At 38.7% G+C, this 13,601-nt stretch overlaps 1 protein-coding gene across 2 annotated transcripts in view; it reads left to right on the forward strand.

The window, feature by feature from the left end:
- SPIDR (scaffold protein involved in DNA repair) overlaps positions 1-13,601 on the forward strand; it is a 202,150-nt gene that overhangs the window by 62,230 nt on the left and 126,319 nt on the right. For both annotated transcript variants that reach the window (XM_061995488.1, XM_061995487.1), the window contains exon 7: positions 2,619-2,719. In XM_061995488.1, the coding sequence (XP_061851472.1) occupies positions 2,619-2,719 (101 nt within the window). The remainder of the gene's footprint in view (positions 1-2,618; positions 2,720-13,601) is intronic.

Here is a 13,601-nt window from a genome sequence, read left to right on the forward strand (position 1 = left end):
CCACCCCAGCATTTCCAATGAACAGCTGAGAACCTCTCATAAATACATTCTGGTTTATATTTTATAGTGTGCAACCAAACAAATTCAAAATGCTTTATGATGTTTTCTGTTTAAACTTTTAAAGTCTGCATTTGGAATGTGAATAGGGGAATGCTGATTAGTAAATATCGATGAGTTTTATTAGCACAAAGGAGTGTTAAGGAAAGGCACAGTTTTACTTTTCATGGACCTTTGTGAAAACTATTATCCTCTTACAGACATGATTAGCAAGTTAGTAATGAAGTTGCGTTAGTGAGATCCTCCCTAGTTTCACCTGAAGCAGGAATGTGTTACTGTTGTGTGCAATAGCCGTGAAACCAAGAACTTGCTCCCCTTCATCCTGCAAGGTGTTCCTGCCATAGGTGAAGCAGTAGTGGGCTTGCAGAGGAGCAGGAATTGATTGACTGGAACAACAGCCCTGTACAGGGAAAGAAGGAGAAATTAGTCTGTGAGCCAGACAATATACTTGCTCTCTTTGTAGCTATCTTAAAGCTTTCTAACATAATTTGAACAAAAGAAAATATATTTCTCTAACTCTTGTCTATGGAGGGAATGGAACAGGGAGTTAGAAGACTCCTGTTTAATAGTTTTCTTTCAGCAAAAGAAGTTTTTGAGATGTATTGTTATAGTCCAACCACAGGGCTTAGTTGCAGGCTCACGCGTGCAAGACTTACGCAAGCAAACTCAAAATGCATTTAGCTGCTGCATTTCTAAGCCTAGCTGAGCTGGCATCTGCCCATTCTAGCATGGTTCATGTAGACCACACAGCCAAGCTGAATGACAGCTGCATCTGAGAATCATTCCCTGTCAGGAAGGGAAACAGGATGGACAGTTTATAGAACTATTTTGACCATAAGTATTGCGGTGCAGTAATTCTGGAGTGCTCAAGTTTTGAGGGAAATGTGGCTGAGCAGAGTGCTATTATCCTGTATGAAGATCTGTGCTTGACTGTGTCTGCTCTTGGTACCAAAACTTCCATTGCACATCTCTCTATTGGTTGCCCCTGTGTCTTAAAGTCCATACTGAAAGCAGGATTAAACAAGGTTGTTAAACTTACCTGGAAGTTCACTGAAGCCCAAGATTTCCTAAATATTTTTGTTTGTTTTCCTCCTTAATATAGCAGGTATCATAGATTGTTACGTTTGGGTTTTTTATTTTGGGGATGTGGGGAATTTTTCCTCCTCTGAAAGAGTCTGAGTTTCTCTCTTCCTTGCCTGAACCACACCAACCATAGAAGTGATGCAGTAATGTAAACTACAAAACTTTTATGAATCATTCTGGCTCAAATGTGGCTCTTGTATTTCAGAGTGTTCATTCTGTGATCTTACTACTACGATGTGTAACCATGCCATCTAATAATTCTCATGATAGTTATGACTTTGCAAAGTATGTAGTTGTACATTAGAAATTAGTTAGCGGAGACTGCTAACTACTTTTCATATAAACTGTTGACTTGTCTGCAGGGGAAATTGCTTAGTAATTACTAATCAAAGAGACTTTTACAGCCCACTGATGTAAGTCACTGCTGTAAGGAGTCCTGCTTAGACTTTTTAGCTCCTTCTTGGTTTCCACAGGTGTGAGTCCTCCCAGTTTCACATTTTCAATATGAGCTTTACCAAGCTATTTAGCTGGTTTTTTTCTAAACACAAAAGTTCTACTAATGTGCGCAAATAATCAAAAGATGGTTGTATGTTACCTCTGTTGATTCTTAACCCAGTTTAACCAAAGGATACGTTTCACCTTAGTTGAAATCTTTGTTGTTATACTGGACAGTACTTGTTGGGAAAACTTACCTATAAGGAAAGAATAAAGTATTTTTTTTATGCAAATAACTTCTTTGAAGTCAAAGAAAAATACTGAAATACTCCTATAGTAGTCCAAAGCTCTTTGTAGTAGCCCAACAACGCATTTGTCTTTTTGTTCTTAAAGTCAGAAATTATGGCTTCTGGCTCTGAATCCAGGGATAGTAATTACTTCAGTGTTACCTTAAATGTATTTGTGCTAGATGCCACTCCTCTGCTCCTCACCTTGGGAATGCTAAATTAATTTCATCTTGGAGAGTGTTCAGACCACTGAAACTGCGCACTTGACCCAGCTTGTGAAATGAATCATAGGGTCAAGTGTGGGTAAAAGAATATTTTTGTGATCACTCCTTGCCAACAGACAAACAAATCTGTGAGGGAAAAAAAACCCCAACCTGTTACAACAGGTGGTTACACTGGTTTGTTTTGAATTTGCCATTGTCTGTAGTATATATCAGGATATATATAAGTGCAAAGAAAAGTTGGAAATCTTTTGCTTGCCCTTGTGCTGGAGGCAGGACTGAAACGTGAAGATTTTTGACACTCAGATAGTGAAAATGTTTTATTGTGTGTATTGACCCTAAGTGTATGTTTTATTGGGAGTACGTCCATTGGAAAATCAAAATTAGGAGGACTAAACTGCAAAATATCATTTTACTGTATGTTTCTGTCTCAAAGGGCCAAAGCATATTATATTCCATCTGTCCCATGGCTTGTCACTTTGCAAAACTGAATGCTGATTCTTGGCAAAACTGAGCATTCTTTTATTCTCTGCAGGGGCGGGCTGGCTGAGAGGTTATGTCGACTGCAGAACAGAGAAAGATCTGCCATTAGCTTTTGGAGGCATCAGTGTATTTCAGATGCTAAAATTCCCTCAGGTAAGAGGCATTACACATATGCTACTGTGTGAAAGTATGTACTTATGTGTGTGTATAGATGTCCCACGAAAGAGTACAACTGAAGTTTATATTCTTTGTGTTTTTTCCTGACTCGGATTTAATGCTTTCTTGATTGTCTTAGAATCATAGAATGATGGGATTGGAAGGGACCTTTAGACATCATCTAGTCGAATACCTCTGCAGAAGCATTACAACCTAGATCAGGTCGCATAGAACATGTCCAGGCAGGTCTTGAAGACCTCCAAGGAAGGAGACTCCACAACCCCTCTCGACAGCCTGTGCCAGGGCTCTGTCACCTTCCCAGTGAAATAGATTTTTCTTATGTTTAAATGGAACTTTTTGTGTTCCAGCTTCATCCCATTACCCCTTGTCCTGTTGCTAGATACAACAGAAAAAAGAGATGTCCCAACCTCCTGACACTCACCATTTAGATATTTGTAAATATTAATAAGATTCCCCCTCAGTCTTCTCTTTTCTAGACTAAACTTTTTTAGTCTTCTGAGCTAATATTGCATTTCAGCTAAATATGATGGTTTATAATATCACAGTCATGAAAGTGGTTGAATATAAGAGGTAGAGAACTTTTTAAATAGCCTGCGTCTAGAGTTTTCGGAACTCCTTGATTTCCAGCATCACCTGGGGAAATGGTGTTTCCAGCAGGTTCTTGGACAATTCATGGATTAATTTATGAATGTACAGATGATTTTTCAGTTCTTATTGTTTCTTTGTAACCACCTTTTCATCTTTTTTTGTTCTTTTTTCTTTAAAGTCAGACTTGTTCATGTATAAGTGCTGAAATTGTGAATAACAGCAAATATGGATAAACAGAACACAACTATGAAAGGAGTGTGAAACATAACTACGGTGGACATGTCACTGAAACAGTGAGAGTTGAGCAAATTAGTTATAAGTGACCAATAGCACCACCTTTCAGTAGTATTTCTTGAGAAATAATGGATTCATAGTGTTTAAGTGTAAGGAAATAGGTAGGTTCTTTTATATGTGTGTGAGAGCAGGCTACAGAATTTCAAGCATTTATTCTGTACTAAGATGACTACTTATTTCTGAGCACATATTAACTTCCATTTCTTTTTCAGAAAGTCTGGTCTTAATTTGAAAACATGCAGATGAGGGAATCTCGTAACTTGCCTTGAGAGTTTGTCCTTAATTCCACTCCCGAATTTTTAAAAGTGGGTTTTCTTCCAAATCTGAGTTTGCCTGGCTTCAGTTCCCTCCTTTTGTTTCTTGTAAAGCCTTTCTTCATTAGATTAAAGAACTCTTTAGTATGTGCCATTTTTCCTCTCTGGTACTTGCATAGCAAAATCATGCTGCCTCTCAATTTTTGTAAACTAAACAGATTGAGCTCTTTAAGACTCACTAAAGCATTTTTTACCAGTCTTCAAGTGATTCACATGGTGTTTTACTGTACACTCTCAAACTTTTTGGCATGATCTTAAGAACAAGATCACCTACTCTGTATGTATGCTTCCAGTTTTAGGATCATCAAAACCATTGGCCAGGACCAGTTCACAACTCAGCCTCCTGAATGCTCAAGGCCTGTAATATAAGTGTTAGCGTTTGGTTTGGCTTTGGTCACAGCATGGTGCTGGGACTTCACTTTGAATTGATTGTCCAATGTGATTTCATAACTTCTGTAGCTGTTGCTTTCTGAGATCCACTTTCCTTCTCTCTGACTATCATTTGTGTTTCTTCTACCCAAACAGAGGGGAGTACTTGTCCTGTATACAGCTCTGCTCATTTTGAGTATGCCCAATTAACCACGCAGTTCAGATCAATGTGTATCTTGTCACAGAGCTTGTCCTCTTTTAGTCACAAATTTACTTGAATTTGCAATATCCACAGAGTTTCTTCTGTTATTTTTTTAACTACTTTTTTTTTTTTTTTCATTGCTGGAACAATTTAATAGCACGAGTGTTTATTTTCAAGTCTTGCTGGAACTACTTTAACTCAGGATTCTCCACTGGTGAAAAGCTCTGACTGTAATTTACCAAGTTAGATGTGTGAAATGTAATACTTTTTTGCATTCCATTTAAAAGGTACATTACTGAAAGTGAAAAAGGTTGAGTTTTTTTGTAAGAAGATTGTATGATTTTGTCACACCCAAACTGTTGGCTAAAGCTAGTCTTGTGGTTTCTCACTGAAGCTTTAGAGGGTTTACATCCCATGGCCACTTGCATGCCAGTGTTCAAAACACAGCCCATGCGGAATGGCATATGAGATTTGTCACCGTAATTCCACAATTATTTTTCCAGTGCCCTTGTCTACATCTGATGTCAAGCGAGTTGGTCTCCAGTTATTGTAGGACACTTTGCCCTTCCTGAATACTGGCACAATGTCATCATCCTTTCATTCTTCTGGAATTTCCCTGGTATTTGAAAACTCACTGGAAAGTAATATCAGGGAAACAGAGATATCCTTAGCCAAGTCTTTGCAGAGCTGCTGTGTTGAAAATTACACAGGCACACTGGCTTAAAACCAATAGAGCCTTCTTTGTATTGTTTATCCTCCACCTGGGTTGCAAATGGATAGGAGGTTACTGTATTATTCCTCTGTGGTAGGAGGGCATCCTATTGCTACTTCTGAAATACAGAACAGAAATCAATACTGAATAAGTCTGTCCTTTTAATAAAATTTGTGGTTTTAGTATTTTCTATCATAATGGACCTGAAATATTGCTAATATTCTTTTTGTCCTAGAGTCATATGTGTCATTACAAATCCTTGTGTTTGGCTGCTTGCTGTGGTAGACTAAAACTCCTAGGCTAAAATATTATATGCTAAACATCTGCCTCTGACTGAATTCCTTTCCTTGATTATTCTCCTTTCAGAAAATGAGTCAGAATTTGTTAGCATCTTATGAGAAAAAGGCTATGGGAAAATACCTTGCTCTATTCTAAAGTGCATTTAAAAATTTCTCATGAGTGTCTTCAAGATGATTTAGTTTTGGCAGAAAATGAGCTGTTTCTGGGATATGCCTTTTGTCATCATGGTGAAAATATACAAGAACGTGGGGGATTTAGAAGCCTTTTGGACAAAGTACTATTTCATTTACCCTGTAAGCATTTGCTAAAATTTCAGAAAGATGCTGAACATGTCATAATTTAGGAATGCACTTCAACTATACAGCCTCCATTTCACTTCCAATTCACAATCCTTATTCCAAAGCACCAGGATGATAACATAGTCGTTAAAATAGCTGTGATAATATTTTGAGGATACTTTTTCACCTAGGGCAAAGTTTACTTTTGATAATTTTGTTCTTAAACTGGCCATACTGTTTCAGATCACCAAAATAAAATTGGTGTTTGGTTTGGAAAATGTTAGTCAGAATGGTTGAAATTTTAGTAATGCAACTTAATAACCTTCTAGATGCTTCTAGTCTGGAAATGTGAAGTGTCAGCACATCAAGTGCATACCACTTTCAGCTTTCATCTTTTTAGGTTCATTCTAAGGGTGTCTCATTAATCTGAGATTCGTATTGAATTTTATTTCCCTTACATTGTTTTCAGGACTGTTTCTGACTTTGGCAACAGAAGTAGAGGAAAGAAGTTATCAAATGACAAACTCAAATGAGTTATCAAAGGAGACTTAAGAGTAATGTGGAGAATCGAAGTAACTTAGTTGCTGGGAGAGCTGTCGTGTTGTTTTGGATATCCCGTAGACACACAAACCAAAAATTCATTGCTAAGGCAAAAGGGGGCAACATCAAATAACATCAGTTTGAAACTGTCCTTCCATTTGAGATTTACAGAAAAATGTTTCCAGAAATGCAGGCTGTTTTCCAGTTAGCCATTTCATATTACAGAATTTTATGCTTTTGTTTTGCTGTTGTTCACTTTTATCTTGTGTCAATGTCCATGTTAACCAAACTCCCCCTTTTTTGGCTTGATTCTTTTTTTTAAAAAATTCCTTTCTGTTTGCTCCCCTGGCCCTTTTCTCTAATAACCATTGTGGTTTGGCTGCCTCTTGGTCAATGGGATGAATCACTACCCCGGAAAAGCATGCCTCCTTTTCAGCACACACATTCTGGGTGTTGTACAGTGCATGGGGGTCTCACTTTTGGATGACTCATTCCACAAGGTAGAAGAGATCTTTTCCATTTTTACATTTGTAAGTCAAAATTGCATTCATCAGCCTGTCCCTGTTTTGTGATAGGAGCTCACTAAGTATGTGCATTTTTCCAAGGGGATTGGCAATTCCAATTCTGTAATCAAGCTAGCCATATCACACAGAGGCCTGAAAGGAGAGAAGACCAAAGCCTGCCCACGCTGCACATTGCTTGTTTGATGCTTGCTGTGGTTTAGTTCTAATGGTGACAGATGTCAGGCTCTCCATTACAAATCCAGAGCCTTTTTTTCTTCACAAGATGTTACAGGGAGGCTGAGAGGTGTGCAGACTCATTAGCAGCAAATAAAAAACCCACACCCCACAAAAAACCCCAAAAAACAACAAAACCTCAGTATGTGCAGGTTATATGGGGATTACATGGCACAGAAGAAAAATAATTCTGTTCAGAGTTACATTCAGATAACTTTCCTGTCTATGATTCTACGGTTCTGTAGGAGAGAACACTAACAATATTTGAAGCAAACTCACATAGATTCCTTCTGTAACTTCTGAAGCTTTATTTTCTATGTATTTTATTTTCTATTGTTTTTCTTTTCCTTGCAGTTATCATCAAAGCAATTCTTTACTTAAAATGCACAAGCATATTCTTTAGCATTTGTATTCTAATGCAGGATATTTGGTATTTGTTGGCCTGAGATTAAGATTTGGGATTGGATTGCAATTGAATTGGAGTAATAATCTGATAACAAACCCAAACCATTGATGTTTCCTTCCAAACTGCTCCTTCCTCTCAGAGCGAAGTGACCTTCAAGGGCCAACAATTCTTCAGTTTGCTGAGGAAAGTGGATCACGCATAAGAGGAGAGGAGGGTGAAGCCCTGGATACGAGGACATGGTTTCACACATAACACCACATTTTCAGGAAAGCCAAAATTCTTAGAGAAGAGAACATAAACAATCATTCCCTTCCAGTTTCAGTGACTACTTAAGGTGATGGGAAAAAGGATTTTAGCAGCTTGAATGCCATGAGACCTGCACATAAATTTATGTCTATGGATGAAGAAAATAAGGATAGTCCTTAACAAGGCTTCCGTTTACCACGCAAAATTTTTCTAAACCAAAAAAAATCTGAGCTTTGATAGTTGTTGCTTATTTTCTTGGATCTTGATAGTTTGATTTATTAGTTAGGAGAACATACTATAGCTTAAAGACATGGCGAGTGGCCAGATATATGGGGGCAGGGGGGGTTGTTGGGTTGGGATTTTTTTGCTACCTAACTGTCTGAACTCGTTACAGCATTGGGAAGGAAAAAAATCAAATATAAACTTGTCTTTCAAACAAGAATTCTTTGTATTGTTTTTGTTATGAAAAACAATAATGGCATGCACAGTCACTTTATGTAGCTTACATATGTTCTTATAAAGAATGTATGTTTAAAGCACAGCCAAATTCAGCAGCCTTTTTAAAATGAATATAGATGTGGCAAAAAGCCATTGTGCCTGCAAGACTTGATATGTTTTTGAGAAAAATCTTCTTGAATGGCTTCAGAAATTAGCAGCCCAAGAAGAATAACAACCTGTATAGATCAGAATAACAACCAGATGTTTTTGTAAAGGCTGTGAAAATGTTGGAATCTTCACCTGGTTTTCAACATTGGCTTCGTGTTGCAAGGGTCTGCTTGGTATCTACCTGTTTGCTGAGTTCCTTATGCCTGCACCTGCAATCTTACATGAGGGAGGAGGTAGAAAAATAATAGGATGCCAAGCAAAATAATGTTTTTCTTTTTATTTATGTCTGTGATTTGTCAGCTTATAGTTTTTAGACTTGAGAATAAAAGTAAAACTCTGTGGCCTGAACCAGAAAGTGTAAGCTTGGCTATTCTTCCATTGCAGATAGTGAGTTCTGTTCCAGGAGGATGTCTAGCAACTTCAGTTTTGGAACCCACATTATACAAACAGAAATGATGTTGGGATGAAATAATGCCTTTGAAAAAAAAAATAACTGAGGGAGACAAATTTGGAAGTGTGTTGCTTGTTTGCTTTAATAAATAAGGCATAAAGTGGGGTTTTCTTTGTCTACTTCATACTTCCATAATGTGTATCTGATCCATCCCTCAGAACCAAATCATCATCTAGTCCAACCCCCTGCAACTGACTTTGAGAAACTGACTTTCAGACTTGAAGAAATTGACTTTCATTCTTAGTGCTGTAAGTACTATTCCTAGCATTAATTGCCCAAGATTCTTTGTGGGAAATGTTATTTTATAAAAACTTTTAGCTAGGATTAAAAGAAATTTTACTTGTATGTAACACCCAATTTTCTTGTTGTTCGTATTTCTAAAGAATTTGCCAGTTAAAAGTATAAAGTAACTTTTCAGCCATGCTCTTTAGAAGCGTCAACTATGTCAGGTACAGTACAACTTCGCTTCTAAACTGCAGTTCATATGTATGAGGTTTTTTTTATAGGTCTTTGAGCAAAAATAACTGATATTTTTTAAAGCATCTGTCCTTCTCCCATATCGTTTGGATATGATTAAGATCAAGGATTGTGCATTGTGACTGTTAAGCTGGCAAAAGCAAATAGAGATTGTCCTGACCGCCTTTTCACAAAACAAATGCTTGTTAGCAGACTTTCAAAGATCAGCGTGGCTTCAGTCTCGTCTTCCTCCCAGTTCCTTGGGTTTTCCTATGAGTTTGTCTTGTTTTTAGAAAGCTTGACTTATACAAGTATCCTCTTTTTTTTAATCAATATAAAAGGGAGGTGTTGGAGTACTCTTCCTTTTGCCTCTTGCCCTGTTTGCATGGTTTCTTTCATCCATGTGACTTACAGGGTAAGTCTCCTGCCTGAGGAATTTCTCTGTTACTTTGTCATTCTTGCTTTGCATGATAGTCCATACTGGTAGGTGTGTGTGTTCTTTATTACTAGAGAGTTTTTCCTGTTACAATAGTAATTTCTGCTCAGCTCTTCTTCATGCTTTGCACATATGTGTATTTTTTATTCCAGATTGGTCAGTGGAGCAGAGCTTTACACTGGTTGGTGTTTTACTCAAGTCTGGTTTTCTTCTGTTTGTAAGATCTGTTCTGGATGCTTGAAGTTCACTATTCTCTCTATTGATACTGTGGCCTTTATTAAAATTGATTTCTGCCTTGTGTGATGTTGATTGTTACATGCAGTTATATTCAGGTGGATAAATTGTGTCCTTCAGTCCTGTGGGTGAGATGCATTCCCTCAGAGTTGCAAGATTTTTAAATTCTCACAGAAGAATGGAAAATGGAAAAATTCAAAAGTGCCCGCTGTCACAGAGTCAGTTTGCCTTTGGTTTTCTTTTGTTAATGTGGTGGTGAGGTTACCATTTTTACTTCTGCTTAGCTGATCTGCATGGAAGTGCACTGGCTATCCAAGCTAAGACATTGAAATCATGCAGAATGTGCTGAGTTACCCTTCACCCTGGCTTCGTCTTCCTGGACCTGGAAGATGTTGCATACCCCAGTTTGTTGTCCTGAAGTACTTTTCCTCACCCTATGGGTCTCATAGGGACTGCTCTGCTGCTGGAGTTCTATTGACTGATTCTAAAGAGAGAATGATGCCTTTGAGAGCTTTCTGATCAAGGCTACAGCTGCTCTTTTGGAACACTTGAATGAAACATTTTAGCAACATTTATTAAGATGAAACTACATGGAATCTTACAAATGTCAATATCTGATGCATTTCTATGCATCAAATCCCACAGATCCTCTCCCAGCAGTGTGTTCGGCTTCCTGTCACCGTGTAGCAAGAAAAACATAAAATATGCAGTCCCCAAGAGATCATAATTTCTATATTTTTATCATCATTTGTCTTCTTTAGTGGTAGTTACAGAGTTATTAAAACAAACTTCAGAGTTATATTTCAGGCACTGAAGCCAGAAAGTCTGAACTTTTTTTTTTTTTTTCCTCGTTGTGCTCCTTGATGTTTTTGCTTTTCTTCTCTCCAAACTGCTTTTTTGTTAGTAAGAGTCAAAGCAGGCTGACTTCCTTCTTGGCCTCCCTCCTAGGCTGCCCTTGGCATGGCCAGTGCATCATCTGTGACTGTGCACATTCAGTGTTGATGTGGCTTAAATATATGCATCTGCTGTGATTCCACTTTATTAGGCCTTCACTCAACCAGAGACTGTAGAATTCTGTTGAAGTTTTCAAAAGGTTCATGATCTCAGGGTCTGTGATCTCCAAAGGAACCAGGAGATTTTTTTTGTTTTCAAACTCTCCTGGAATTCAGAGTAATGCAGAACATCTGCAAAGTACTGCGTCAAAACATGTTTTGATGTCATGGTATATGGCATGGTATATGACTGAGGGGCTGCATCACCCTATGTACTGAAACTTTAAGCAGAAATTAAAGGAAATAACCAGGGAAACTGCTGCATTTGGTGTGAAATGTGTTTGTTCATCTCTCACACACTTGAAATATCTTTGTGGATGAGTTGAGCTTGTCTGGGTTGCAAATTGGAGTGAGAGACTGACATCCCAGAGGTCAATTGTAATTATGGACGTAAGAGCAGATCTTCTTGGTGATCAATCCTAAACTGCTTCTTACTTAGGATCCTGTTTCTGGCAGTGACAAGAATTACCAAAGTGCCTAGGAAAAATTATAGCAGGACTAACAATTCATACTTCCCCAGAGTACTCTCCAAGCAATCTCCCAAAGATTTCTGACTCTGTGACTTTCTGAACTGGAACTAGTGTCTATGTTCTTTGTTGTTGTAAATAGTTTTTTCTCTCCTACCAAGAAGTTACTGGTTGTTTTTCTGAACCCATGCATACAATATATAGACCTGTTTTGATCACACAATAGTGAAGCATCAGACTTTCTTTGAAACTATGCCCAAGGTTTTTGACAGGTTTTTTCCATTATTAGTGTTGCCAAAGTCAAAGTTTCAAAGGTTCTACTAACAGTAGGTTGCTAACAGAGGTTGATGTCCCATTTGCCTAGGTTTGGATCAGGATTTCTCATTTACCTCTGTGGAGCCTGAATGTGTACATGGCTCCTGTGTGTGCTGGTGGCGTGATGCTCATCATGGCAGGGCTTCTGGATGGCTTTTGTCAGAATTTCTTGGCTGGGAAGTGTGAAAGGTTCTTTGTCAATTATAGGGAGGCTTCACCAGAAATACTTCCGTATTTAAATAGCATGTTCCTCCCACCAATCAGTCTCTCCTGCTGGCTTGACTCATTCTGGACCACTTGTGAGGCCTGAAGGAATTAACTTCATGGTCCATCTAGCAGTGATTACTGTCTGTTGCCTTCCAGTGGGTGTCACCACAGCAGTGTTCTGCAAATTGCTGATATGATCGTTTCAGGTGGAAACCAACGCAGCTCATCACTGGCACCTGATTTTTCTTGTACTGGGGCCCTTCTGTGACCAATGCTTTGAATCACTATTTGCCAGCATATTGATACATGTCAGTGTGAAGATTTTTCTTCTTATGGAAAATTCTGTTAAAAATGAGGGTGCATCACGGCCCTGGTGGCTAATTTCTCTTCTTTTAAATGGTGCTCTTTTTTTAAATGGTGCTCTTTAGAGAAGGTGTGTTGTACATTCCAAATACCTCTTCAAAATTCACAGTCAAGCAGATTTATCAGTGCTTTTCTATCTCTCTGGCATCCCAAGCCTTGTGTATCAGGGACTGAATTTATACTTCATGCCCCTGGGATGAATAAGATCTCTGTTTATATTCATGGAGACAGATCTTTCAAGTGATCCTTAAGCCTATGTCAGTGAATGTTTTCTGTGGCTTTCCAGCTGACTCTGCGAGGGCTATGCAGAGGTGCTGGAAGGGGCAGCTGTCCATTCTAGGCTGTATTCCAGAAGCACTGAGCCATACCAGCCAATTGTCAGAAGGCATTCAGAGTGCCCAGGGCTTTGCTGAGAGATGCACCTATGGCTGACACTAATCAGGCAGCTATCTGGGTTTCCATCTTTATCTCTCTCTCAAGCATTGCACTGTTTCAGAGGCACCTGACACCAAAGATGAACTTTATTAAGCAGTCCTCAAATTGCTGCTTGAGTGGAAGATTTCTAAACGTATCCAGGCAGTTGTATGCTCACTCTCTGTGACTGTGCATGTGGACTTGTCTTTCAATGGGAGGTTACCTTCAATTAATTAAAATGAAGGGTTTTTAAATGAGAATTCCATAGGTACCTGCAATTCTTACTCCTCTCTTTCTCAGGGTCTCTCCATTGTATAGTGTTATACCTGGAGTCAGTAGTTGAAAGATAGCTCTAGATATCTCCCAACCCATGTTTTCATTAACAAGTGTGGTGTGTCTATCCATTGTGGACACTGAGGTTCAAAAAAGATGCAACAGAGTCTGGCTAAGAGTTGTAGAATGTGTGTACACTTATGCCTGTGGAGCATGCACCTTGAACAGCCAGTATCTCTCTTCAGTGACTTCATCTTACCTGTCCTTCTTGCATCCTGAAGAAGCTTCTCAGGAACAGTCCAGCCTGGGCACCATAAAGGAAAAGAAGTAACTGGGTAGTGTTTGAAACTGGCTGTTGGGCTGTCACTGAAAAGAACCATCCCCCCCCAGTCCCTTCCCACCCTACCTCCCCACTTTTCCTTCCTTTCACTGATATCTGCTTGTGTGCTTTGGTGGCTTTGCAGTTAGCTGGATTTGCTCATTGATTTTGTTAAAAGCTAGTCCTGAAGAAAGAAAATCATGAGTGCTCTAGATAGCAGAATTGGAAAAGAAGGAATATGCAATGTAGGAATGGGCAGGTTTACAGCACAGTTATTGC

Source organism: Colius striatus, chromosome 4 (genome assembly GCF_028858725.1).
Source record: "Colius striatus isolate bColStr4 chromosome 4, bColStr4.1.hap1, whole genome shotgun sequence".
NCBI classification, from domain to species: domain Eukaryota; kingdom Metazoa; phylum Chordata; class Aves; order Coliiformes; family Coliidae; genus Colius; species Colius striatus.